Source organism: Betta splendens, chromosome 14 (assembly GCF_900634795.4).
Source record: "Betta splendens chromosome 14, fBetSpl5.4, whole genome shotgun sequence".
In the NCBI taxonomy this organism is placed as follows: domain Eukaryota; kingdom Metazoa; phylum Chordata; class Actinopteri; order Anabantiformes; family Osphronemidae; genus Betta; species Betta splendens.
In genome coordinates, this window is record NC_040894.2 from 4,928,513 (window position 1) to 4,954,888 (window position 26,376).

General features: G+C 45.3%; 1 protein-coding gene across 7 annotated transcripts in view; it reads left to right on the forward strand.

The window, feature by feature from the left end:
- Positions 1-26,376, forward strand: part of nbeaa (neurobeachin a) — a 61,239-nt gene that overhangs the window by 3,734 nt on the left and 31,129 nt on the right. For all 7 annotated transcript variants that reach the window (XM_029174654.3, XM_029174656.3, XM_029174655.3 and 4 more), the window contains exons 2-9: positions 15,099-15,330; positions 16,424-16,524; positions 17,765-17,860; positions 18,092-18,213; positions 19,849-19,975; positions 21,068-21,187; positions 22,124-22,270; positions 25,928-26,125. In XM_029174654.3, coding sequence (XP_029030487.1) covers positions 15,099-15,330; positions 16,424-16,524; positions 17,765-17,860; positions 18,092-18,213; positions 19,849-19,975; positions 21,068-21,187; positions 22,124-22,270; positions 25,928-26,125 — 1,143 coding nt within the window. The remainder of the gene's footprint in view (positions 1-15,098; positions 15,331-16,423; positions 16,525-17,764; positions 17,861-18,091; positions 18,214-19,848; positions 19,976-21,067; positions 21,188-22,123; positions 22,271-25,927; positions 26,126-26,376) is intronic.

Below are 26,376 nucleotides of genomic sequence, written 5' to 3' on the forward strand. Positions count from 1 at the left end.
TCCAGTTTAGTTCATTTATTCTGTTTTGGATCTACATGATTAACGTATAAAGCGTATAAAAACAGGCCTGGGTCATAACCCATGGGCACTGTATATTCAGGACCCTTCAGTGAGTCACTGGTGGACTTTGCATTGTGGTCACTGGCCAAAAAGGTTGGGGTCCACTATTACAGATGGTGCTCTGTCCAGGCCAGGATGCTTTATGGTGTGGTAATGGACCCATTTAATGGTTGTGTCATCCTTTTAGAGGACACTGCCTTCTCTCCCCCTGCAACACTAGTGGGTCTGTGGATTGAAACCTCAAATTCTTCCATTTATTGGTCAGTCACTTTGCTTCCATCCCAGTCTGAGGCTGTTTGCTCTGGCATATTGTGATGTTGAATTATTGGAGGGAGACATGAGGAGGGATGTCTGTTGACAGTAGGAACAGGGTTGACATGTGATCCTTCCACCTCAAATATATTGTCGTATATGTATTTTTTTATTGGAAGCATTGAGAGGTCTGCTCCTAGTGTGTCTACAGGCAGCGCTATCAGTCCGCCTGCCTAAGTACGACACCAGCTGTGCTTATTTATAGACAGCTTTATCTAGTTGTTATGCCTTTTTTTGGATCAAAACGCTGTGTCTGGCACAGAAAAAGTCTGTTGACACGCGCTGCCTCTCTCTTGGTCTCGTCGTCTTTACTTTTTTCTACCGTTCAGCTTCCTCCGTGGCCAGTTTTAATATCTCATGGCGGCGTCAATCCCCACCTGTGGCCCCGTAGAGTGTTAGCAAACGTCTCATTATTCTCCGCCACGCGCTCCAGCATCACCAAGGTCACCTGATACAGAGTCTGCAGCAGCCGGGTTGAAGCCGGCGCATCACAATGAATGTGACACACACGTGTGAGACTCAGAAACGCACATTCACGCACAAACCTGCTGAGACTTCTTAAAAGATAAAGAGTGGTTGGAAAAATAAGGACAGTGTCATAAAAACTAATTTGACTCTGACTCTTATGCTTTAGATTCTAGAGTCACTCAGTTTTAAAACGCTTTACAGTGCATTTGGCCTGAGGCGCTTTGAAACGACGCTACAGAATTGAATTGAATCTAACTGTTTTCCGAGTTTGCCCTGTGGCTGCGGACTTGGGGCATAGGCTAAACGTTCCCCCGCACCACTAATCTGCTGTGTGGCCATGCAGAGGAAATAACAACACATTATGATGTGCTTGGACAGCCATGCGGATGGCTGTCAAAACAAAGATCCCACAAGAAGACTCTAAAGGTCTATTTAGTGATGCTGGGCCACAGCTTTGGTGAATTTACCTCTCGTGATCCTGGCAAAGGTTCTAAGAGTGAACAGGATCTATGACACTGACGCTGTCATAGGGTCAGCATTGACAGGTCGGTTTCATGTCATTTACAGCCAGGCCCTGATTATGTAAATTAAGAATTCAGTTCTCATATGTGTTTGTCTTAACCCTTTAAGTAACTTCACAACTAAGAGAGACAAAATAGAACTTGTTTTCCATTTAGCTTGAAAAAAGGAATGAATTGTAATAAAGACTTGTAGATTATGATGTTGTTTCATGGGGGAAGGGCAAATATGAGCCTCAGTTAAATCAGCAGCTTGAAGGACAATAAAGTCTCAGTTTGCCGATGCACATTTTGTTTATCTTCACCGAGCGAGATGATGCTAGCAGTTATTATGGGGATAGATGAGCTGCTGTAATGCTGCAGAGAGGCTTAGTCGGGGTGTGACCGGGGCCCGTGACGGCAGCACCGGTTCTGACCCAAGGGACAAAAGCTACTCAGAATGTCCGTACGTGGTGCCCTGCGTGCATGTGCACACGCGACGGTTTGGTCGGGACCGGCTTCGCTTTTCTGTCTGACAGCCGGGAATGTCCTGACCTCTGCGTGATCCAGACAGACAGAGACGGGGCGGACGCCAACGCTCGCTTCTCATCGGGTCAATCAGAGAGAGCGATGGTGAACTAAAGGAGGAGAGAAAAATGAAAAGTCTGTCCTTCAGGTGCTCTTTTCTTCTGGAGTGCCTCGCGGGTCCGGCTGCTCAGAGTTCTGTGGGGGTCTGATGAGTTTCCGCCCCCCTGCGGAGCCTCATCACGCCTTGTGTATTAGTGCACTCCTCTCCGCTGCTCCTGGTGACACGGGATTGAAATCCAGCAGGGGTCCCACAGACCCGAGTAAAGGGAAGAGTTTGTACATCTTCAGAGTGAAGCGCAACGTTTTAATTGAATGTTTTCCTTTCACGTCGGGGGGATTAGCTTCTGCTGGCTTGTTAGCAGTGTTAGCATTCCTTTGTGTAAATGGAGGTTGCTGGTATAACTCTCACAGTGGGATCCTGGAAACTCCCTTTACAGCCTGATGAATGTCTTTTGGAAAGAAAAAAAATCACAATAATTAAGTCACAAAATGTGAGTATGTGAAGAGTTAAGTGTCCAGGCTAAACTGCTCACCGCTCCTTGTCTTACTCTTCTGGCTTTTGCTCCACTTCCATAAATTCCTCCTCATCCTTCATTAGCTCCTATTTCCTGATGCTGGGATTTCTCTGAGGATGAACCATGTCAGATTTTCCGTAGGTCACAATCTGGGAACGAGGAGAGTGTAAAAAAAAAAAAAGTCCAATCTTGGCTCAGCGGCACCTTTTGTTACTTCTCTGTCACTTCTTCTATATCTTTATTCTTTATGTGCTGTAAGCACGTCCATCTCCCTAACCCCTCGGTGTAATCTCATCCCTCGCTCCCAGATTCCCTGGTTGGGTGAAGCGACTGGTGGATGAGTGTGGATGATCCCTATTGTGAGGAGGTAATAGAGCCGTCTGCCTTGCTGTTCCTCCTCTGTTCCTTTTTCGACACTTACTGTCTCTTTCCACTCGTCCTCGCCACATTTGGAGCCACAGAAGCCTGGAGGGAAGTTATCTGCTGTTACCAGTATGTGTGGCATCACCTCTTACGTAGTGTTATAGGCTTTAATTGTGTCTAAAGTTGAAGAGAGGGATGGAGGGAGCTGACAAATGGAACCTCGGCCCAAACTGTGTGAGGAGTGGTTTTATGTGCAGGTTTTTTATTTGTTATTTCTTGAACTCCTGCTGAAACCTTTTAGTTTTAGAAATGTGCTCATTATCAGCTACTGATCTGTAAACGTAGCCCTGTTAAACCAAGCAGAGGCGTCCTCTGTTTGTGCTACAGTCTCACTGCTGTTATCATTAATATGAATCACTTTTTGATTAAACTTACAGTATAATAGCCCGACTGCACTAACGCGTGTAGGTTTTATTGCCTTAGATAAAGATAGATCCATTGAAGAAGTTTAAATCAGTGGCGCCGTCTGGTAATTGCTACTGTCCAATTAACGGTTCAGCTGGTGAGAACTGATCCGAGCTAATAGAAAGTGAAGAAACACGGTGGGTTCAGGGAGTGTAATCGCGCTGCAAGTGAATCCAACCAGTCAGTGAAAGAAAAGTCACCGGAATCTTTGTAATATAATGAATATTTTTACGCATGTTGAAACTAAACAGTTAATCTTTAAAATAAATGAATTGTATTGTTATAATGAAAGTGTGTGTGTGTGTGTGTGTGTGTGTGTGTGTGTGTGTGTGTGTGTGTGTGTGTGTGTGTGTGTGTGTGTGTGTGTGTGTGTGTGTGTGTGTGTTTTAGTCTGTCACCTACTATGCACTCGTTCCCAAATTAAACTCAACGTGCCTGTGTGTGTGTTACCTGTTTCCTGGACGCCTCGGAGAGAGAGAGAGAAATGAATGATCCCACCAACCTTCGCTTTAGTCTCCCACACCTCCATCTGCACATTTTCTCTGGCGACACACACACAAACGCACGCACATGAAAAATACAGGCGCTGCTCCCTTCCTCCTTGTAGCCCACATCGCTGCCTGGCAGGGGTGATTTTATATTCATGCTGGCCTACTTCGCCTCCCTCCCTTAACATCTCACACACACATCTGTGAAGTATAGCTGGCTGTGCAGCTATTCATCATGCTGCATTCTGCATTGGATGACGGTCCATTACGGCAAACTTTGTAGTGTGTGCGTTTGTATGTGTGTATTAAACGACTACTCCTCATGTTATTTTACACCCTGGACATCTACCAGCTCACTGTTGTGCTCATCCATCGCCTGCAGTGCTAGCTAGTCCTTCTCAGCGCATTTGATTTGTTAGTCATTCTCTATCAAGCCCAACGCAAATGAGACTGAGTGAAGGAAGGAGAGCTAGGCCAGAATAAGCTCTCAGACGTGTACATGATTTTGATCAGGAGGCAAAAAAAAGAGATTTGGAAAGAATAAAACATTCTCACTCATCCTGTGAAGTCGTCGTTCCTGGTAGCAACAGTTTTTTTTCTTACCCCTCCTGTGAACCTTTTCACACAGAAACATTGGGAGGTAGGAGCTGAAGGAGAGGGTTAGCAGCTAAAAGCTGGCAGCGGCACTGACTCATATCCCCCCCCCCCATCCTCTTTACCTAATGCACCTGTACCCTCCATGTTGACCGTCGCCCGGCCCTCTGCTGCGTTCAGCTTCTGCTTCCAGGAAACCTTTTAGGCTGCGATACGAAACGTGGAGCTCACGGCTGTGGTCCAGATAATGCACGGAGCCAAATCAGTGCTTCAGTAATTTGTCACAGAACACACACACACACTCGTGCTTATTCTTTCTCTTTGAATGAATGGTCTCAGACATTATTACGTCACTTACTGGGATAAGGTTGGGAGCGCTCATCCTCTTCCATCTTAAGGGGTATTTTCGACTTGAACTTGGAAGTTTTTTTTCTTATCTTAATCTTACAATCCTTTTGAAACCAAATGTTTATTTTTCTCTTTCAAGTCTTTGGCCTTCACGAGCGCGAGCCTTTAAGGTTGGGAGAGCACGCTGGCAATGGACTGTGATATTTGAGAATGTGTTGATATGACCTTTTGATAGGAAATTGTTTTCTGTGAGTGCATTTGACATTTGACATCTTCATCTGGGAAACCTGCGTTTCTTTTTAAGGAGGCATCTTGATGACATTCTGAACCTAGATTGTGTGTGACGGAGAGTGTATTGCTGTGTAGAAGCCTGTTTTTGTGGTAGTTTGTAAAGAATATTCTACCTTCCACTTCTCATCATTTAATTTTAGTTGCCTCTAGTTTCTGAAAGTTAAGCTTTTAATGTTGACTATCAGTTATCCATCAGTATGAAAACATCCTGCAGGATGATGGAGCTGTTTGTAAGTTATTCCATTGGAATGGAAGCTTCATCTAGATCTCCTGAAGGCAAATACACAAACGGCAACAAAGGAAGATGATGTGAAAAATGGTTCTTGGAAGAATTTACCATTGGTCCGAATGCTCATTTATTGAATCATCACAACTGAAAATGTTCTTTTCTGATCTTTTATTGATACATTTACTGTGTGGGCTGTGTGGGCGTGTTAACAGTCCAGGACAGTACAACACACTGCCTCGTTCAGGCGTGCTTAATGCATGTGTGTGTGATTTTCCAGCCCTGTCTCATGGTGATGGATCACCCAGACTCATTGGAGCTGTTTGCTGCCTCTCTTATCCTCCATCAGCTGGAACATTGCTGCCCATTGTTTCAGTGAGTGGTGAACACACACAGATGTGTGTTTGTGTGTACTTACACACGTGCTATCAGCTGCAACACATACACTTGACCAGACAAACAGATTAGTGATCCTGAATTGCCACCAGGCTGGTCTGAGTCAGGTCTGCAGGGCTTATCTGTTGACCTTTGAACTTAGCATCAGCTTGTCTACACCTGCTTTGTCTCACAGACAGAGTGAGGCACACACACATTCGGCTAAAGGCTTTTCATGAAACACTAGACCTGCTAGACCTTTGTTGCTCAGTTGTTACTTGTACCGCAGGTGCACAGGAAGAAGTTCATATTGAGTCATAACGCTCAGTTACTCTCTCTTTTTCTTTGTTTTCATCTCTGATGAGTCCAGTGAGCAAGATGCAGGATGCCCTGTAGGATTTCACTTCCTGTCAGGTTCTTTGAAATGAGACCGTTTGAGTTGAGTCTGGAGACTGGACGCGTCGGGCTTGTTAAAGCACTGTGTCTTAGCCTTGAGTTCTTCCTTTTGATGCTCTTGTGACATAACACAGAAGGATGCCCTCATCACTGCCTGTCTTGAGGAAGAAAAATGAAACCTGAGGAAGAAACTCAACCATCATTTGTCCTCGACAGAATCAGGTTTTTCCCCAAGTCGAATAGGGCACAGAAACAAAAACGGCAGCAGTTGGACACCAACCTTTTCATTCAGCCAGCTCGTTCTGTGTCTGGTGGAAAATAGCATCTCTGATTAGCTTCGTGCTCTTCTTTCTGCTCTGTCCTTCCTGCCTTTTTACTGTTGCACTATAATAATTCCTAAGGTCTTAACAGTTGCAGTTCTGCCACAGTAGCTGATCAGTTGTAGGCTTTCAGTGTTTCTATCATACTGTAGTTTGGTAATTAGGGTGCATTACAATTCCTTATTTTCATGAAGAGAAACTAACGGTGATTGCCCCCGGATGAACCAGTAAAACCCAACAGAGCAGGCCATAGCTTGAGCCGGTGATGTTGCATAAAGATGGATGTAAATTTATTCATGAGAAAGTGCAGTGAATTATTACCTCAGCTGGAGGCACGGGTCTAAGCAGTTCTCCATTACTAGTTAGTCTCAAACGCTGCGTTCGGTCACTACATTTAAATGCTAAAATGGTTTGTGGCCGTTTTAACATTTACCCTTAGTCTGTTAAAATAAACCAGTTGAATCAGACTTAACGTTGTTGTGGCGTTGTGCAATAATCCGCGGCACAGTGTGACAACATGCGTTTGTGTGTGGTGTTTTCTAAGAAACAAAAGGGAAAAATGTTTTTTTTGTTTGTTACCTAATAGCATGCGACAAGGCTTATTGCTAGATCCGTTACTAAGCCTCTTTGGCCGGTCAGGTGGCAGACATTTTATGAAGTCAGAGTTCTGATCACTTGGCTGCAGTGCAGGAAGCGTATTGGATGTGGGTCGGGGTCGTAAAAGTCCCACAGCTGCGTGCGTTTTGTTGTGTTGTCACAGACGTTTGGTCCTGTAAAACAAACGTGCTGGTTTTAATGCGGTTTCGGCTGCTCGTCGTTGGATTCCGCAGCCTCTTCGTGGAGGATTTCTGCTGTAGCTTCACGCGGCCCGTGGACCTGTCAGCAGAGCGAGCAGGAGCTGTCCGCTGTGCTGAAAAGGCTCCGTCCGCTCTGTTTATCTGTCATTTCTCTGTGCAAAACATTCACACCATTACTGTTGCTGCGCATTTGTGCTCCTGCCCTGTTTGCAACGTCTGACCTCGCTTTGTGGCGGTCGTCCTTTTCTCTCTGGATCTCTTTCCCTGTTCTCCTCGGCTCTATTTAAAGCTGCTTTGCCTCCCACTCCAGTACGCTGACTTTTGAAAAATCTTAACTAATCACATGCTTGTCGCTTCCTCATTTATTTTGATTATAGATTACGTTGGAACATTTCCCTGCGTCCCCGCAGTTCTCCTCTTCATTCATCTGTCATCCGTGCGAATCGCTGCTGCTGCTGCTGCTGCTGTTGTGAGCATGTCTGAGTATGTGTTGGTGACGAAGTGAGCAAGAGAGGATGTGAGAATGACTAAGATCCACACAACTTTTTGCAGTGAAATGTTTAAAAGGCTTTTGCTTTTCGAATGCGAGTGTGTGTGTGTGTGTGTGTTTTAGCGCACTTTGTCATGTGTTCGAGATTTGATGTGCGTTTGTAGGGATGTGTGCGCACAGTATGTTTCAAGCTCACACTTAAGGCTTGAGTCAGATGTTGGAGGTGGGAAAATGCACACTGAACTGGTCTGCAGTGAAGCAAAGGCTTTCTAGAGGCTTCATAAAGACAGATCTCAGCAGGTTATTACTGTCTCATCTCACCTTCTCTCACTCCTTTTTCATCCAGCGCTCCCTTTTTGGTTTCTGGCAGTATTAATAGAAACTGACAAGCCAATACATGGGAACACTCAATAGCTTCGCTTTCCTTTGATGTATGTACAGACGCACGTTCATGGTTATTTTTGCTGAAAATGTGCCCAGGGTACAGCTCCTGGCACTGCGAATACAAACGTTGGTGTTTTGAATCAAATGGAACAGTAAGACGAACTCTTATTTGCTAAATTGTAGGGATCAGGAGCTCGACTGGAATGTGTCCCCTTCCTCACGCTTGACAGGATCACAGTGGCGCACTGTAAACAAGACTTCTTTGCTCACGGGCCACAATTTTTTATTTTTAATTTTTATTCCACACGCCACATTAACCCCTCAAATGACAGGATGACTCATAAATAAAACTTATTTTGGCCGTAAAATTTGGCTCGACGCTCAGCATTTCTAGTTAACTGTGTTGTTAACTGTGAAAATGGTTTCATTTCTGCATTTCTTTGATCTTTTTACATTATGTTTCAGTGCAAACGTCGCCTGTAGCTTTTCTTACACCATTGTTGTTTAATGGCCGTGTTCTCAGTCCAAAAGCTTTAACCAAAAATTATATGTGTGGGGGGGAAGCAAACCTTGAGGCAGCAGATAATTCATGGCTCATTGGAAAGTGTGTTTGGAGGCATGTCTGGCTGATGCATCGGCTTGTTTGTTTGCTTCTCTTTGCATCAGTCCTAAAACTGCTCCGTTGCAGAATCTGCACTTTCGCTAAAATATGTATATTTCATCTATAACAGCTTCTGGCTCCATGCACACGACTAACATCTTTATTATGATGACTGTGTGATTGTGACGTTATTGCTTTGGATATAGTTTCTTCCATCTGCCATCTGTGCAGGCGCTGGTACAAAGACCCATGGGAAATGAAGTCCACCCCCCCTTTTCGTACGTGTCTGGAAGCTACAGTCAGTCAACATGTAACTGTTGATCAAATCATAGCCGGAGTGAGAGAGGGGGTGACACATGCACTGCGTTTTTTCAGCGCCACCCTGTCACCTCCGCTTGTTTTGTCTTTTCTGGTGCTGTCGACAGTGACTGACCCAGGGCTTTTCCACTGGATCATTTCATGTCTAAAATCTCAAGCTAATAATAACGGGATAGAGGTGACGTCGTCTTGTTGCTGGTGCGACCGCCTGTTTGGTTGCATTAAAAAATCACCTCAACAGTTAATTAATTATGGAAATTGCTCTTAATATTAATTAATATTCAGTAGATTGACAAATGAATGCATTAACTAATAGCCTCAGGGCCTCAGTGACTCCAGTTTATTTAGTTTTTGTCAGTCAGTTTTATAACGTGCTTTATCCTGAATCTGCTTTTATCGATACCAGAATGAGGTCATGCAAACAACCGATTGAGTGTTTAGTGGCCAGTTTAGCCCCAGTGTAATCCATGTCTTTTTACAGATTTGCCATGGTCATCATCAGCTCGCTAAGCCTCCTGCTGCACATTGTAAGGCTGTGGGCAATAAAACCTCTCTGGCATCCCGATAAGAAAGCACAATAGCATTCAGTTGTTGCCTTGCCCTCGTTTTCATTGTCCCCTCTGTTTCTCCCGTTCGCTTGCTCACACTTGCACTTTCTCTTCTCCTTTGTACTTCACTCCTTCGTCTCCTCTTTGTTTGTTTTTCTCCCTTTCTCTCTAGCTGCATTTCTTTCCCCCTCTCTCCCTCGCTCGCCTTCAATTTTGCTCTCTTGTGCTTCGTCGAGTCCTCTTGGCGAAGCGTTAAGTGTATAATCTGTGATCTCATGTCTAGATGGGCCTCTCGTCTCTCCGCTCGCTCAGCGCACAAAGGGACTGAATGGCCACAGCTCACTCAGGGGACACAAATGAGTAATGAGCCACACATGCTAACAGATACACACACACACATACACACACACTAAACAAACACACCTAGCGCCTCTCCTGTGTACTCCCAGAGGCTTTGAAGTTGCATATTGATGATGCTGGCTCCAAAGGCTCAATTTAATGTGCAGAGGCAGAGGAGGTGGCCATTGACCGTCCACTCGCCCCGCTGACCTGTCATCTCTGACAGCCGTAACGAGCAACAGGTGCCTCTTTTGCCAGCGTTGGCCTTGATAGTCATCCAATTTTCAACAGTCAGTCATAGTAATCAGACAGCATAATGGCTCGTTTGACTGCATAATGGGCTGTGGTGGGTCTGTGAGAGATCGTTTCCAATTAAATAACAATGATTAAAATTGATGCCGGGCTTTTCAGAATACACTGAAATTAACTGAGATGAAAAACACCTGAACCTGTTGTTTAGTAGAAGACCTGAGATATGATGGTGATTAGTTTTTTCTTTATACCCCGGTCTTTTAGTTTGTATGATGAATTAGTGTTGTTTCACTGGATCAAATCACAAAGTATTGTAGCATTCAAAATTCAGATGTGAGCTGAAAAATGTGTTATTAATGACAAATCTGTCAATCATGGTCAACGATCTGAGGAGTGTCTGCTCTGGAGCATGTCCAGCCAGAACGGGCTTCTAATGTTGTTACATTAAACCGTGTCTGTGTCAGGGACTCGAAGCAGGCAGACGGCGAACCCACACGCACAGCACGGAGGCGATATTATAATCCACAAAAGGTTTATTCTTAAAGGCACGGTCAGACGGTCCAGGTCATACACGACAAGGCTCGGCGAAGGTACAGACAGGGAACAGGCAAAAACTCACGGTAAGTAGACAGTCCAGGGTCGGGCAGGATACACGATACAGACAGGAACACGACACGAGAAACACGAACACTCAGGGAACTCAACTCATGAAACACGAACACTCAGGGAACTCGAATACGACAATCTGGCAAGTGACTACGGGAACAGGAGGTGACTAAATACACGGGTGAGTGATTACTGATGCAGCGCAGGTGAGGATAACGACCGGGTGAAACAAGAACAGCTGTGACGTGACATGACTCGGGAGTGAAGCTAGAACACAAAACAGAGACCGGGGGACTACCAAAATAAAACAGGAAACGGAACCTGGAACCAAAATAAGACAAGGAATCAGCTAGAACAAAAACACAGATCATGACAAGAACAAAAACACAGATCATGACAGTCTGAGCCCCCACCACTCACTCACACATGGCCTGTGATGATCTGGGGCTCAGGGGAAATTAAAGATTGCGTAACAAAATATACTGTGTGTAAAAGATCAAAAAGGTGTCGGTGATTGTTAGCTCACAAAACAGGCCACTGTCCTCTGAGGTCGCTGTGGACTTCTGAGCCGTGTAGCCGGTGAGAAGTGGGATGGAGAGAGGGCCTGTTTGTTTTTCAAGCCTCTTATGAGAGCTGGTTCTGGCTGGCCAGTGCTCCTATAAGCTCTTTGTGGCGTGAAGACGGTCCTGGCACTGACCCCGACCCTCCTCGGTCTCTCACCTCCCCAACACGGGCAGAGCGATGCCAAGCTGGGTGCCAGCTTCCTTCTGGGTCTCAGTGAGCAGCACTGCAGAGCTGGACAGAATTAGAAGTAGGGCCCCAGGGTGGAAGAGTAACACTTACTATATTATATATTATACATGAGAGGCTTTGTTTTTAAATTAGGTTCCCATTGGAATATTAATTATTATTAATTACAAGTAGTGGAATTTAGCCAATGCAGCACAAGAGGAGTATTTTAGGGACAATTATAAAATTCTCACTCCACAAATAAAAGCTTCCTTTTCTGTTTTTGTGCTGCTGTATGTAACCTGGACATACATGTGGTGTACAGTATGTAAACACCTTCTTTGCCGCAACCTATTTAACAGAACAGATGAAGCAGGTGTGGGTTGGAGTCTAGTTTTCGGCTGTAGTGTTCACTTCTGGTACCTCCTCTTAATTTCATCTCAACCAGGTGGGTCTGTTTTTTAAGGTTTTAGCAGACAAGAGGATAAACGTATACAGTGCAGTCATTTATCTTAAGTTGTGTTGTTTAATTTAGTATTGAAAGTAATTAGTTTATAAATGATTAATTAGCCGTCAGATTTTTATTAAACCCCTGAAACATGGGAAATAGGTTGATTTTCGTACAGCTGCTTGTTGATTCCTTGCTTTGCTTGGGACCGTAATCATATGGAATAAACAGCCGTGCACCTGACCAATCCTAATTGTCCTGACGCTGCCAAAACAAAAACAAGTCGCTAGTGAGACGGTGAGGTCAGCGCTTCCTTTGCCCAGGAGGAGAGATGGTGTGGCAGCACCAAGCCTCTATATCCTGAGGCCAGAGGCATTGTGTGGGTCCGTGTGTGTGTGTGTGTGTGTGTGTGTGTGGGTCCTTTAACCACCAGGCCTCTCATGTGTGTTATGTGATTACGGGTGAGAGCTTTTCCAGCGCCGCGGGCACGAACACGGGAGTGAAAGGCGAGATCGAAGGTTAAGAGCGTGTATTCAAAAGAATCATGTTCCCTCATAAAACTAATTAGTAATCTTTTTTTGTGCGCCCGGCGACAGCAGTGGCGCTGCTCGAGTGCACTCAAGTGTGCTCGGGCTGCTTGTGATCAACCTTATTGCCATTTAGACAGCGTGTTTATTTATACATCAATTAAAAGCCCGACGCCACGAATAATAGGCGCAGAAATTCTCAAGCATCCATCATTTTTATGGAAGCAACAATAAATGGAGACTATACATACATTTGATGTTAATGTTTATATTGAAGACATTACTTTCAGATCATTTTTCAATTTCCTCCCTGCTCTTTCGCCCTCATTTGTTCTTGTATCTCCCAGGTTTTAGTCTTAACCTGCCAGATGTTGCATCTTGGAGGTGTGATGATGATTGTCTGGACACTTATCTCTTTCTCTCTCTCTCTCTCTCTCTCTCTCACTGTTTTCTGCTCTCGCCCGGCTTTTCTTTTCCGACATTGTAAGTCACGAGACTCGAGTTGCTGCTGTTTGCATCAGCCCTCTCATCTTTTCGTGATGCTCTTGTACATGGGTGGGAAGTGTACGCACGGAGAGATTAGTCTGGTGCTGTACATGTGTAGCGATGCCCCGGGGACGTGTGTGTTCCCGTGCTGGAGCTGCTGCGTATGTGAGAGCGGGTTCCTACAAAGACTGTGCGCCCTGCCTCCCCCCAGGCTCCTGTTGCACGGCATATCGAGCATCTTCAGGCAGGTTGTATAGACGTTGTAGGACGCAGTGGTCCCTAGTGAGCTGTATAATTGGGAACCTCGAAGGAGAGGGGGAAAATTCAATGTGGAATGAATTAATTCTTCCTGCTTTTATTCCGCGCGCCTCTTTCTGGAGTCCTCTCTAATCTGCGCTAATGCGTTCGCAGAGTGCACTGGATCAATTCACTTGACTCGGGGGGAGAGAGAGAGAGAACGGGACAGAACAAGAGTTAGAAATGATGGGGAGTTTGTCAGTGCGACGGATGGAAGGAGAACACGGAGACTGTGCACGTGGATGCGTTCTTTGCGTGTCAGAGCCTTAGTGCAGATACGTTGATGTATATTTGCAGCACTGTTCATAGATCTATTCTGTCAAAACTGCCTCATGAGGGAAGTCGTAGCTTATTGTTACTGTTAAATGAAACCTTCACATATTTAAGCCCTAGAAAGGATTAAACTATTGTGCTCCGGGGTTGTAGTAATAGACCTGTTTAAGGGGCCCAGCCGAGACAATATGGTTTAAATACCTTCCTCTGTCAGTGGTAGCCTGAGACCCGCTAAATCACAAGGTGACAGTGAAATATGAGGCAACAATGGAGCCTCAGACGACCCAGTATTAATGTCGATGGGCAATTCTTTAGCGAGCAGCCGTGTGAAGACTGTTTGTGTTGCTAATCATTGCTGCTGCTGATTGCTGCTTCATTGTGTGTCAGTGTTATATATGGAGACCATCCCTCACACGCAGCTGTTGTTGAATTAATGCAAGTCAATTAAATCAGGGCGGTGACACAGATTTGACAGAAAGGATCTAATTAACGTGAATTTCTCTGCTTTTTAATATGATTTATTCAACTTTGTGATGATATTAGTGTATTGTTAAAAATGTTAAACTTTTAATTTCATTTTTTTTAGTTAAATCCTTGCATTTAAATTGTACATGGGCCTGAAATGTTTTTTATACGATGGCGATATCACATAATTTTCAAAATAGTGTAAATGGAGCTTCACTGCTGTAATTACCAGCTTTTCCAGAACTTTCAACATCTGGTGGTCTTCATTTGCACGGTCGTCATGGAGATGGCTCAGTTGTTGTGTGTCACACTGTTATGCAATGAACAAATGAAAAAGCTGCCAAGCATGTAAAAAAACAGCAGTCCCAGTGTTATCTCATGAAGACGGAGGTGATGTGAGTGACTTGCTGTAAGCTCTTATTGAACACGAATTGACCCTGAGCCTGTTGTTCACTGGCACCGACACAGAGACACTCACTCACCTCTGATCAGAAGCAGACTCCTCTCTCCTTATTGTAAAGCACTCGTAATCTTTCTTCTCATAACGTGCCGCGTGTTTCCGTTTAATCAGATTTAATATCCTCGGCGGTGTTCTCTTAGCTTGTTGGTTGCCATGGCTACCGTTTCCTGGAGAGCGCAGTGTGCCGAGGATGAACCGCGTGGGTACGCTTGTGTTGCGCGATACGAAGGCTGCACTTTCACAAGTAATTACAGCGCTGCAGCCATTACCAGACAAAACATTTGCACTCGATTTTAAAAGTGAAGTATCCCGTGACTAATGCCATCCGAGAGGACGGGGCCTGAAAGGTGCACTAATCTGTGCCCATGTGCATTTGTGCAACCCGTGTGCATCTGTGCACGCGACGGAGCGGCGGAGGCCATTTTTATGCCTGCTGTATTTGGAGAGTGCTGGTTCTTGCATGAGAGTGCTGCTCTGCTCACATTAGAGAGAGCGGTGAGGAGACAGGGAGGAGGTTAGTGTATGTGCACACATGAGGGATGGCTATTTGTTGCAGCATGTGTGGCCCTCAGCAGAAGAAATGCTTCCCCAACCACAATCAGCATCCATCACAACTCAGACTTACCTCTACTACAGACAAAAGGTTAAACGCTTTACTAAATCATCTTCTCCCTTTCCTTCTCTTCTTCTTCTCCTATTCACTCCATCACACCCCGTCCACCTACCTTTATTCTGGCCTCCATTTCTCCTCCTCCTCCTCCTCCTCCTCCAGCTGGTGGGCGGCGAGTTTGACCTGGAGATGAACTTCATCATCCAGGAAGCGGAGAGCATCGGCTGCATGGTGGAGCTGCTGTCCCACTGCGAGGTGACGTGCCAGGCTGAGATCTGGAGCATGTTCACCGCCATCCTCCGCAAGAGCGTCCGCAACCTGCAGACCAGCACGGAGGTGGGCCTCATCCAGCAGGTCCTGCTCAAGATGAGCACCGTGGACGACATGATCGCCGGTGAGAAACTTGATGACTTCATTTTCCACAATGAATAAACTCTTAGTGGTCATTTTATTTGAGACAGAATCTCCCAATCAGTAGATGTTCCCTGCATTTCCAGCAAACCACATGCAGCCACATGCAATGGCCACAGTATGTTTCTGTGTGCGCTCTGATGGGAGACTTATTACAGACTAGCACGTCCACATTTGTTTGTGTACGTGATCATATCGACCTTGACTTCACTTTACGGATGCTCCGGGGCGGCGCTCGCGCCTCCCCTCCCTCTAGTGTCCTCTCCGTCCTGCTCTCCACCACTGCAGGGAACCTAATGTGTTTCATAACTTCTGTGAGTTATTACTGCCCACCGCGGCAGGGCCTTTGCTGCTTAAATCAATTTAATGCCAATTCTCACAGACTTCCTCAACCGTGATTCTAAGACTTTTCTAAAACTATTTAAAATGACCTACATGGACTGATTGTACCAAAAACAGAGCTCAGGGCCTCTATAACTGGGACATTGTGCATTTCGTTTTCCACTTGCACCTCGGTGAGCAAGCCTTCTGCTCTATTCCCTATCGCTGGGCTCCGGCTAATGAAATATTGTGGGAAGACTCCATACATATCTCCAGTAGCAGGCCTAATGGGAAAGAGGAGCCGTTGTAAGCAGATTGGCTCACTCATTGACGACAAAGGTAATTTTACACTGCGTATTGTTATTCAGAGGTAAATACTACACTGGCTCAGCTGATTGATGGAGATCCTGCATTAGCCAGACCATTAAAGCAGTTTGTTTGTGTAGTTAATCGCTAAGAGCACTTTTCCTCTGAGTTTCAGCTCATGTTACCTGACTTATTAAAAATGACTTTGTAGTGTGCACGTTTGCGGCGTGAAGGAGCGCTATTCACAGCAACTCTGCAGAGATTCAAGGTTGTGTGTGTTTAGTAAACCGCGGAGCGGCTCTGAGTAGCTGGATGGCTGCACTTAATAATTGATTCCTCAACACTCGCAGCGTGTCACTTCTAAATGCTGACTCACAGAGACGCTCATGAGAGTGACACAAGCTTCTGCTGTCTCACACTCACTTTCTGCCTGTGTCTGGATTCCTCAGACCTGCTGGTGGACATGCTGGGAGTCATGGCCAGTTACAGCATCACAGTCAAGGAGCTGAAGCTACTCTTCAGTATGCTGAGAGGAGACAATGGCATCTGGGTGAGTTGGTGATGATGATGATGATGATGATGATTTTGTGCTTCTTCTACTTTTGATTTTGTTAACCAGCTTTGGACATGTTTATTCACAAGCTCCTTTTAATTATGATGTCATCGTTTTTACTGTTGCTGGAATCAAGAGAGACTCACATCATTGTTCTATTATTAATATCTGTTTAAAGCCAGATTAATTGTCTGCTGTTAGTTGTGACATCATTTAGTGAGATGGTTGTGCAACTACACTACACAGACTGTGTAGTGTAACGAAACTAACGAATGGATGTCAAGACAAGGACAATTCAGCTCATATTACATGTTTAAGTTCTCTTGTTATTTATTTTAATAATTCAACAGAGGGTTTTGTTGTTTGTAAGTTGTGAAGGTGAAACCATCATGAATGCAGAATGTTTTGTTTTTATATTTTTTAGATATTCATTATTTAATTTTGATCACATTCATGCATTGTTTATTTAACTGTAGCAGGGTGTAATTTGGTGTTGATCATTTATTAAGGTCTTTATATTATTCATTTCCAAATGTAATGGTTGGGGGAAATGGGTCGTGCAGTTTGCTGAGTCATGCTTACTTCTGCAGCCTTGATGCCTCTGAGTAGCTGTTAATGAGATTCATTTAAGTGCTACTTGTTGTTGTCATCTTAACTGCTCCCTGTAGTTCGCTGATTGGCCCGGCATCTAGTGGCTGAGTTTAGCTGATTCAGGGTGGATGCTTTAAAACCGAGCTGTGGGCATTTAGTGTGGCTTTATGAGGCTAAACCTCCACCGTCTTTGCCCACTCGTGGCCCGTGTGACCGTTTGACAGCTACTGCTGCTTACTATATATATGTCAATATACTCTAATCCCCTCTCGTCAATCTTCCCTCCAGCCCAACTGGCACTGAAAAACCCTGGTCACTGATCAGTGGTCCACAGCAACACCGTGAATCGTCCCCCGTGCCCTCTCTCTACACCTCCTCTGCTCAATAACGATCAACACCTCATCCACCTCGCCCCTATTTCTCTGTAATTCCTCCTCCCCCCCTAGCAGACTCTCCAGAGGCCGATCGATTTGGGGTTGCCATGGTATTGATGAGGTGTTGTTGGGGGGAGGGTGGAGGTGATTGAAGAGTTATTGATCTGGTTGAGTTGTGGCACAGCCGTGAGGTCACACCGTGTTTTTTTTTCTCCCCTGTGCCCCTGAAATGCAGCATTTGCCACATAATGCTATCGCTTTCCCTCCTCCAGCCAAGACATGCTATCAAGCTCCTGTCCGTGTTGAACCAGATGCCTCAGAGACACGGTCCTGATACCTTCTTCAACTTCCCAGGACGCAGTGCAGCGGTGAGGCTGACCAAAACATACACACACATCTGAGCCTCGTTACGTCTAATTTACTTGTTGTGCATACAGATTGTTAGAGGGTCCTTCAGTTCTCATATACAGTCAGTCAGCACTTCTTAATTGGCACTTGCTCTATCAGAGCAGGAGGGTGCGTGTCGAGAGCGAGGGAGCCAAGTACTGTAATAACAAAGTGAGTGACACAGCTGTTCTGATGTGTGTATCCTCCTGCAGGCTATAGCTTTGCCCCCAATTGCCAAATGGCCTTATCAGAACGGATTCACTATCAACACTTGGTTCAGACAGGATCCACTCAACAACATTAATGTGGATAAAGACAAGCCGTACCTCTACTGGTAAGTAGAACAGCACTCATTAGGGATATTACGTAACATCTCATCCTCGCAATGAGATACAGTGAAAGAAATTTTGCTTTGTAAGCGTCAGTGGAAGATCCACAATCTCCAGCACTTCAGTGCTGTCAGAGTATTTTTATTGGCGGCAAATCTGTGATCTCTTTGCCGTTTTGTTGACCCAGTGACATCACGCTTGCCAGCGCTGTGAGAGAGGAGTTTATAGGAAGAAAAGGCTTCAGGTTTTTGTGTCAGCTCCTCAGAATTGGTATCAAAAGGCTTTCTGTGCAGACTCTTATTTTTCAGCTTTTTATAACTCGTGTTCAGATTTAAAAAGAAAAAGTCAGAAAATGCTTTGGGATGAAACGGTGCAAAGCTGGTTCAGCTCGGTTCAGTGCTCATGTCTGTGTCGCGTGGCAATCTGGTTAAAGTGAGAAATGAACTGAATGACGATGGGCTTAACCACAGCCTGAATTAGATGTTGAAAAGATATGCAATTTACAGCAATATCAAACCAAGAAAAGCAGCGTCTCCTCTTCTTGAACATGAGATGCATCGTCTCACAGAGCGTCACTCTACAGTAGGTGATGAACATTTAAGTCATCAGATTGAATGGCACAGACAGAACGTTAATAGGTAAACAGATAATGAACTAGAGCGTAAGTTTAAAATGTCAGAGCGCTCGCTGGCCTCGCTGTTGCTATGGCTAGTGAAGGTCGTTAGCTGCTGTGAAGCTTCATTAGGTTTGACCTTCTTTTGTAATTGAACCCCTTTGCTCTGCTGCTGGGCTCCTTCTCTCCACCGCTTCACTCTGGGACGCTAACCAGCGTCCTCCCTCACTGACTCAGGCGCTGATTCATTAATGCTACAGAATCAGGGAGCTAGTGGCTCACAGGATGACGTGCACTTATAGTCTCTGGATTACAGAAGCGGGCTTTATTCTGGTTAAGGGTTGGGATGTAATCCTGTTTCCTACTGTAAGTAACCTTTTGTCAGGTTGTCATGGTAAGTGTGGAGCGAAAGAAGGCGCGCGCTCTCTCCTCTGGCGCTGGTGTTACCATGGTCTCTCTGAACCATGAAGGCTGCGCTAACGCACTGTAAGCAGTCCTAACAGGTTCATGGGTTTCACTTCAGATGGATTTGCATCTGCATTCCGTGCGTGATCCCTCTGGGCCAGTTTTAGCAGTGAAGCATCTCCTGTTGCTTGTGTAGAAGCCTGGGACTGGGTTTTAAACGGAGGTGGGAAAACAGACACGATGGGGGGAAGATGGAGAGAAGGGGATTGTCAGCATCACCAGGGGTTTGTGAGAAACGCTACCAAAGTAATCGTTTAATTATGTACTCGTACAAAATCTTTGAATCAGCTACTGTTTACAATAAACCTGTGTGACAAATGGACCCAGACAGCATGGCTAAAATGTCATTTATCTACGTTTGAACACTTTTCTTGGCATGTCTATTAAAAAACATTCAAAGTCCTTCTAATGAATTTCAACAGCGAACTGCGTTTTGTCACGCAGAGCCTCAAATGCTATATTTATTCTCACCACGGAGCTTTTATTTTTGCGAGCCGAGAGACTCGGACGTTAAATTAGGAAGCCGCAGAAATGAAAGCGACTCTTTCTGGTTCTTCTGCAGCTTTCGCACCAGTAAAGGAATCGGTTACTCCGCTCACTTTGTGGGAAACTGTCTCATCGTGACGTCACTAAAATCGAAAGGAAAAGGCTTTCAGCACTGTGTCAAATACGATTTCCAGCCCCGAAAGGTAAGAACACACACACACACACACACACACACACACACACACACACACACACACACACACACACACACACACACACACACACACACACACTGCTCATGAGCAGGGCGTCGCTGCCCACTTCCACAGCATCTCTCCCTGCACTCAGGAGTGTTGATCAGCGTGGATAAGGTCTGTCAATAGAGACCTGCAGACTCCTCACCTGCACTGTCAGCGTTTTGCCGCTACATACACACAAACACACACACACACACACACACACACACACGCACACACACACACACACACACACACACACACACACTAGTGAATGTCCACATCAACACACATCCACTTGATGAGATGGCCTCTGCAGAATTCGCTGACTCAGTGACATCGCTGCACTGCCTAACAAAGTTCCCAGTGGTTTAATTTGATCATTTAGAAGTCACCATGTCTCACACCATTGTGTCCGGTGTGTGCATGTGTTAATGTGTGTGCATGTGGAGTATGTGTGGTACTATATGATTCACTTCCCAGCTTGTAGCTTGCCCTCCTCTCCAGTCTTCATCCAGGAAGCCAAGGAATATGCTGAAATAGTAGATTTGGTGCTTTGTTTGGTAGCAGAAGGCTCAGAGAGACAGCACACTAGAGTTTAGGGGAGAGAGGAGCTAAGTTGAGTAGAAACAAGAACATTTGTGAATGAATTCACGGTAGGTAACGCTCTTATAGAGATAAAATGTTAGCGAGAGCTTTGTTAATATTGCAAGACAGCAGGAGGCGCATATCAATATCTCTCAGTAGTTTGTGTTTAAGTGCAGCAACTAAAACAGCACATTTTGCTCACCGCAGGCTTAAACAGGTTTTCCCTTGCGGTGGTCTAATTGAATGAACCAGTTCACCCACAGCGTGCAAAACAATATACAGAAGCATCCATCGAGCAGTGGAGATAAGGAACAGGAGATATGTGATGAAAAATAACATGAAACTGTCTGAATTAATCTAAAATAGGAAATTAAGTTAATTACAACAAGAAAATTAAGTAGTACAATAAGATGATAATTCAGTTTTCCTTTGTTTCCATGCATCATCTCTTTGTGTTTTCCTGTTTTTCAGTGGTACATGATCAGTATCGTCCACATCTATAATCGTTGGAGGAACTCGGAGATTCGTTGCTATGTCAACGGTCAGCTGGTTTCATATGGCGACATGGCCTGGCACGTCAACACCAATGATGTAAGTGCCCCCATACAGGCTTAGTGGAGAGCCATCGTGTTGTTACAGCACATGTAGTGATCAACATCATTAATGTTTAAACAACAGTTGAATAGTGGTGAATGAATAATATGTGGGAGGCAGTGATTCAGAGTTGGCTCCGATTATCATTTAAATTATTGAAACCAAGTTTGATGGAAGTTTTATTCCCAAGTAAAGTTTTCCTGGTCTGGCTGCACTTCACGTTTCCCTCCTATGGTGACATTGGCAAACATTTGAGGTTTGCCCTCTGCATTCATCAGCCGGGGCAGAGTTGCCCTTGGGCTCTCTTCCATCACAGGCCCACTCAAACCCAAAGTCCAGCTTCCAGCTTTTTCACTCGGCAGTCAGCAGGTAGTGTGACCTTGGCCGACACATCTTCCTGGTTAACTCTCGCATTACTGCGTTTACTGCGTCTGGTGTGATTCCGTGTAATAAATTCTTTGACCTTGGAGTAAAACGTTTCAGTTCCCAAAGCTCGCTGAAGGACCCGTAAGAAAAGAAACATTCAGCGCACGAGTGAAAGAGCAGCTCTTGGTATTTATTGATGCTATCGGAGTTTGTTTTGGCCTGAAGGTGGGAGATAAAACTTATTTCATCACTTTGAAGAAGCAGAAGAATGATATCGTATTGTGATAAAAGGTATCAGTAGGATGTAGTAGATGGAAGAAATCTAATAGTGGGTGATAGCAAAGTTACAACAGAGCTTTTCACCACCAACCTGCTGAGCTTAGGATGAATAGGAAGAATAATTATGTCTGAGGCATTCTATTATGTGAAGGTCAATGAACCTGTGTATTGTAATGCAAAGAGGTTATTGCCGAGCACATGTGGTTGATTTAGCTGCATTTCCTTTCTGTGATGCAGCGCATTGTGTCAGATGATTAACTTTTCTTTTGTTTTTTCACTTTATTTCAGAGCTATGACAAATGCTTCCTGGGTTCCTCAGAGACGGCCGACGCTAACAGGGTGTTTTGTGGCCAGCTCGGAGCCATTTACGTGTTCAGCGAAGCGCTGAACCCAGCTCAGATCTTTGCCATCCACCAGCTTGGCCCCGGATACAAGGTAAAGATCACATCTTTACCCCAGAATGCGTGTACGGGAACGTCGAATGGAAAATTTAGTGGACTCAAGGATGTTTTACATTTTTTTCTTTCAACAAAAGCTAAATTACCTCACTATCACACAGCACTAAGTACCGGACCTCTCAGGATATCGCAAATTAATTTGTCAAATTGGCAGCGTGAAAATTTCCAAGGGTGAATTTTGCTTTGAGACAGAAAACTTAACGTTCCTGTGGTAAAAACAATTATTCAAATGAGGCGTCACCATGTTGGGTGTTGAGCGCCGATGGCATTAAAAAGCCCTGTCTCTGCCTTTTGGCCTGGCTACTGGAGACAGCTGAGATGCAGCAACACCTAGCCAGCTGTCTGCGTCTCGTTTTGGCAGACTCGCTCGCCGCGGGCCACTTACAGCTTGTTTATGAAGGTGTCCAAAGCTGTCAAGACTTCAGCGCCATGAGACTGTGCAGATATCAGAGGCTGCTGATGTGTGCGAGCAGCTGCTGGTGTTTCCGCCGCTACCTAGAAATCGTTTATACCGAGACAGGAGAATGCTTTAATTACCAAGAAGCATATTGAAGATTAGAAGGTGGAGGATACAATACTCCGCCGTAAGTAGAGCTGTTGTAGAGATGTTATTAGACCTACATAACTGTGGTTTGACATCACATAAAAATGGTCCAGATTGATTGTAGACCATGGGAAATAAAGTAGTAAGTGAAAAAAGGATCCTAGACTGAGCAGAACACAATGTGTTTGCTGTAAAAACAAACAAAAGAGGAAAATGGATAAAAGTTGACCTCCAAGATCAAAATTCATCCGTGTCTACGCTGATACTCTGCTCTGTGTTGAATTGTAAAACAGGGAATCAAGACGCTGCTTAAAAACGAACCTGAGTGAAGGTGAAGGTTGATAAACCTCATGGCTTTTTCCTAAAAGCCCATGTAAAGTTAGATCAGGCGTTGCTCCCGTATGCTGCCTCTCCGCCACCACTGCTGATGCCTCGCTCTGTCACGGCCCACACGCTCCTCGGGCTGATCAGTCAGACCATTGCCTCTCTGCATGGCGCACAATGGGCTCGTCAGATGTCCAGAAGAGGCCGTTAAACGCCTCAGTTGTTTCAAAGCCACGGGCCCTCGGTGCTGGCGTGGTAGCGACGAGTGGGCAGGCTTTTTTGTGTGTGTGTGTGTGTGTGTGTGTGTGTGTGTGTGTGTGTGTGTGTGTGTGTGTGTGTGTGTGTGTGTGTGTGTGTGTGTGTGTGTGTGTGTGTGTAGCTGTTAAAGGACAACGCCAGAGGAACTCCGCTTCTGTCACATGGATTCCTGACTTGATGCAAATGTAGGCCAGTCCTCATCACATGCAGTGCAGATGACGATGTGTGTACATGACAGGCTGCTCGCTGGGTAATGCCTAATCAGTGTTGAGGGGACCTTTTGCGTATTGTGCACAGTATGGTGTACTGTGGGTGTGTGTGTGTGCGCGTTGGCCTGAGCCAGTGTCAGTGTTGCTGTTCAGTAATGAGGAGCGAAAAGCTGACAGCGTCTGCTCGCCCTGCTAAACAAGCCTTCAGCCCAGCGAGCGTTTGAGCTCTTCTCGCCTGACGCGCTCACGATGCCCGACACGCTGTGCGTACTGAATATATAGTATGTGCGCCGTTTAGCGCCTCCGTGCTCTCCTAATGACGGGAGGAGATGGAAGGCAGCGTCCCGTTTCTCTGCGTGGACTGGGGGTTTTTGTGTGTTGCGCATCAGACCTGCCACTCACATTGTTGAGCGTGTTGCTCGCTGCGCTCCTCAACAGGAGTCCAGATGTCCTCTGTGCAGAGGAACTGCCAACAATCTGGCCACGGCGTAATTAATGAACCATGTGAATCTGGACACCTGTATTGTATGTCTGTTGTTTTGCGCACGTGTGTGTCAGCTTTCGTAATTGTATTATGTAAGTGTTTTTGTGCTATGTACAAAAAACTTCAGCAGGTTTCATTTCCTGAAATCAGAATTAACTTTTTTAAATGCAGACGTGAGACGCGTTGTTGGAGGAGTCGACTGTGTGGGGTTGTAGTGTGTGTGTGTGTGTGTGTGTGTGTGTGTGTGTGTGTGTGTGTGTGTGTGTGTGTGTGTGTGTGTGTGGTTATCTCTACAGGGAAGTGTCGTATCTGCCCTGTGTGTGTTTGTGCAAGCAATTGAAGGGCACGTGTTTTAAAGCACCGCTGTATAAAGGTGTATACATTAATATATAAAAGAGAGAACATTTTTGATGCCTTTTCAAAATGTCAGCAAGGCAAGCTCACACACACGCGCGCGCGTGCTTCAGAAATGACCCACAATAAATTGGCTTGCGCTGCAAAAAATGTGCATTTTAATAAGTGTTTGCCGCGGCCCACTGAACTTCAAAACAAACCAAAGAGCAATTTATTTGCATTTGTGATTGATTCTCCCCACACACACGCTGCAGTGTTTATATTTGTTATATCGTCTTTATCACACAGCTGCTTAGGTGAAATGCATTAGTGGTCTCCGCTCTTATTTAGAGGTTTACGCGTAATCCTTTGTGTCACATATTAGTCTGATAAATGAATGGAAGCAGAAACAGCTGAACACATGGTTTCGTACAGGAAACGCTTGGACCGAGATAAGGATGTTGCACTGTGCCGAGGCTTGTTGCTCCGGTGTGAAATTTTGTGCTGCTTGGTTGAAACTGCTCAGGGCACATTTTCCACAGCAGACGTCAGATGAAAGGTTCAGAACAAGACAGGCCTGCAGGTCTGTGAGCAGCCGGGGGCTCTTCTTTGCAGTTAGGCTGAGCCAGGCACCTGGGGACCCCGCCGCTCGGAGGGGAGCGCGCCTCTCGCCTGGAGCTGCTCCGAAGGGTGGCAGAGCAGCTCACCGGCCATTCATGTGGTGGTGGTGCTTCTAAACATATAACACTGAGCCCGGGCTCAGAGTTATATGTTTAGAAGCACCACCACAGCATATATGGCCCTGCCGAGCTGTGCACAAAGACAGAAATAGATGCTACAGATGTGCACACAGAGACCAGATGCAGCCTCCTGCAATATCTACACTGGAAGAAACAAATGATTTTTTATTTATAATATTTCTGTAATGTAGCCAGAGGAGAATAAGCCTGCACTTGCCTTTTATTCTTTACAGTTCCATCATCCCAAATATATAATTTAGAAGAAGTACTGCATTGTCCTCTTCTGAAAGGCTGTAACAAGAAAATCATCCATAATAAACATATTTCATATTCTGGAAGATAAAGGCTTAGCTGCCTTGTTATATGGAGGACAAGAATGTAATGGGAAGGAACGTAAAGACACAAAAGTGTGTCAGTTTGCGTCTGTTCTCTTCCCCGTGTGTTTTTGTTCGAGGACTACAAAGAGAGAAGATAAATTTGGAGCTCCAAGTGCTGCTCTCCCACACATCCGCTCTCCCTCTTCATCTCTTATTCTGGGCTAATTGAATTAGTGCCCGGGTTAGCGCGGCGTTCATTAAGCTAATGCTGTGTTGTTTACACATGGCTCGCGCTGCAATTAAGCCGACTCCATTTTGGGCGATGAACTTTTTCACACAGTCGCACGCTCACACTTTCCCCGTCTCGGGACACGTGTCTCTTTTTTTTTTTTTGACCCCTTCCTCTTCTTTCCCCGTCCCTGCAGAGCACTTTCAAGTTCAAGTCGGAGAGCGACATCCACCTGGCTGAGCACCACAAGCAGGTGCTGTACGATGGCAAGCTGGCCAGCTCCATCTCCTTCACCTACAATGCCAAGGCCACGGATGCACAGCTCTGCCTGGAGTCGTCTCCCAGGGAGAATCCGTCCATCTTCGTCCACTCACCGCACGCGCTCATGCTCCAGGTCAGTGTGGACGCTCATCCTCTAAACCGTCCAAACGATACAAGCAAGGCCTATTTCACTTCCATGTCAAGAAGGCTCGGCTGGTATTTCTACTTCCTTTTGAGAATATTGCTCATAGGTAAATGTGGGCAAACACTTTTTTTGAAGTGTCCTTCAGTGAAGGTTGGTGGGGTTCTGTCTTTTTTTCCCACACAACTCCATTTCTAAGATTCTTTCTTAGAAAAATGAGCAGTTCAAGCAGCAGTTAGAGT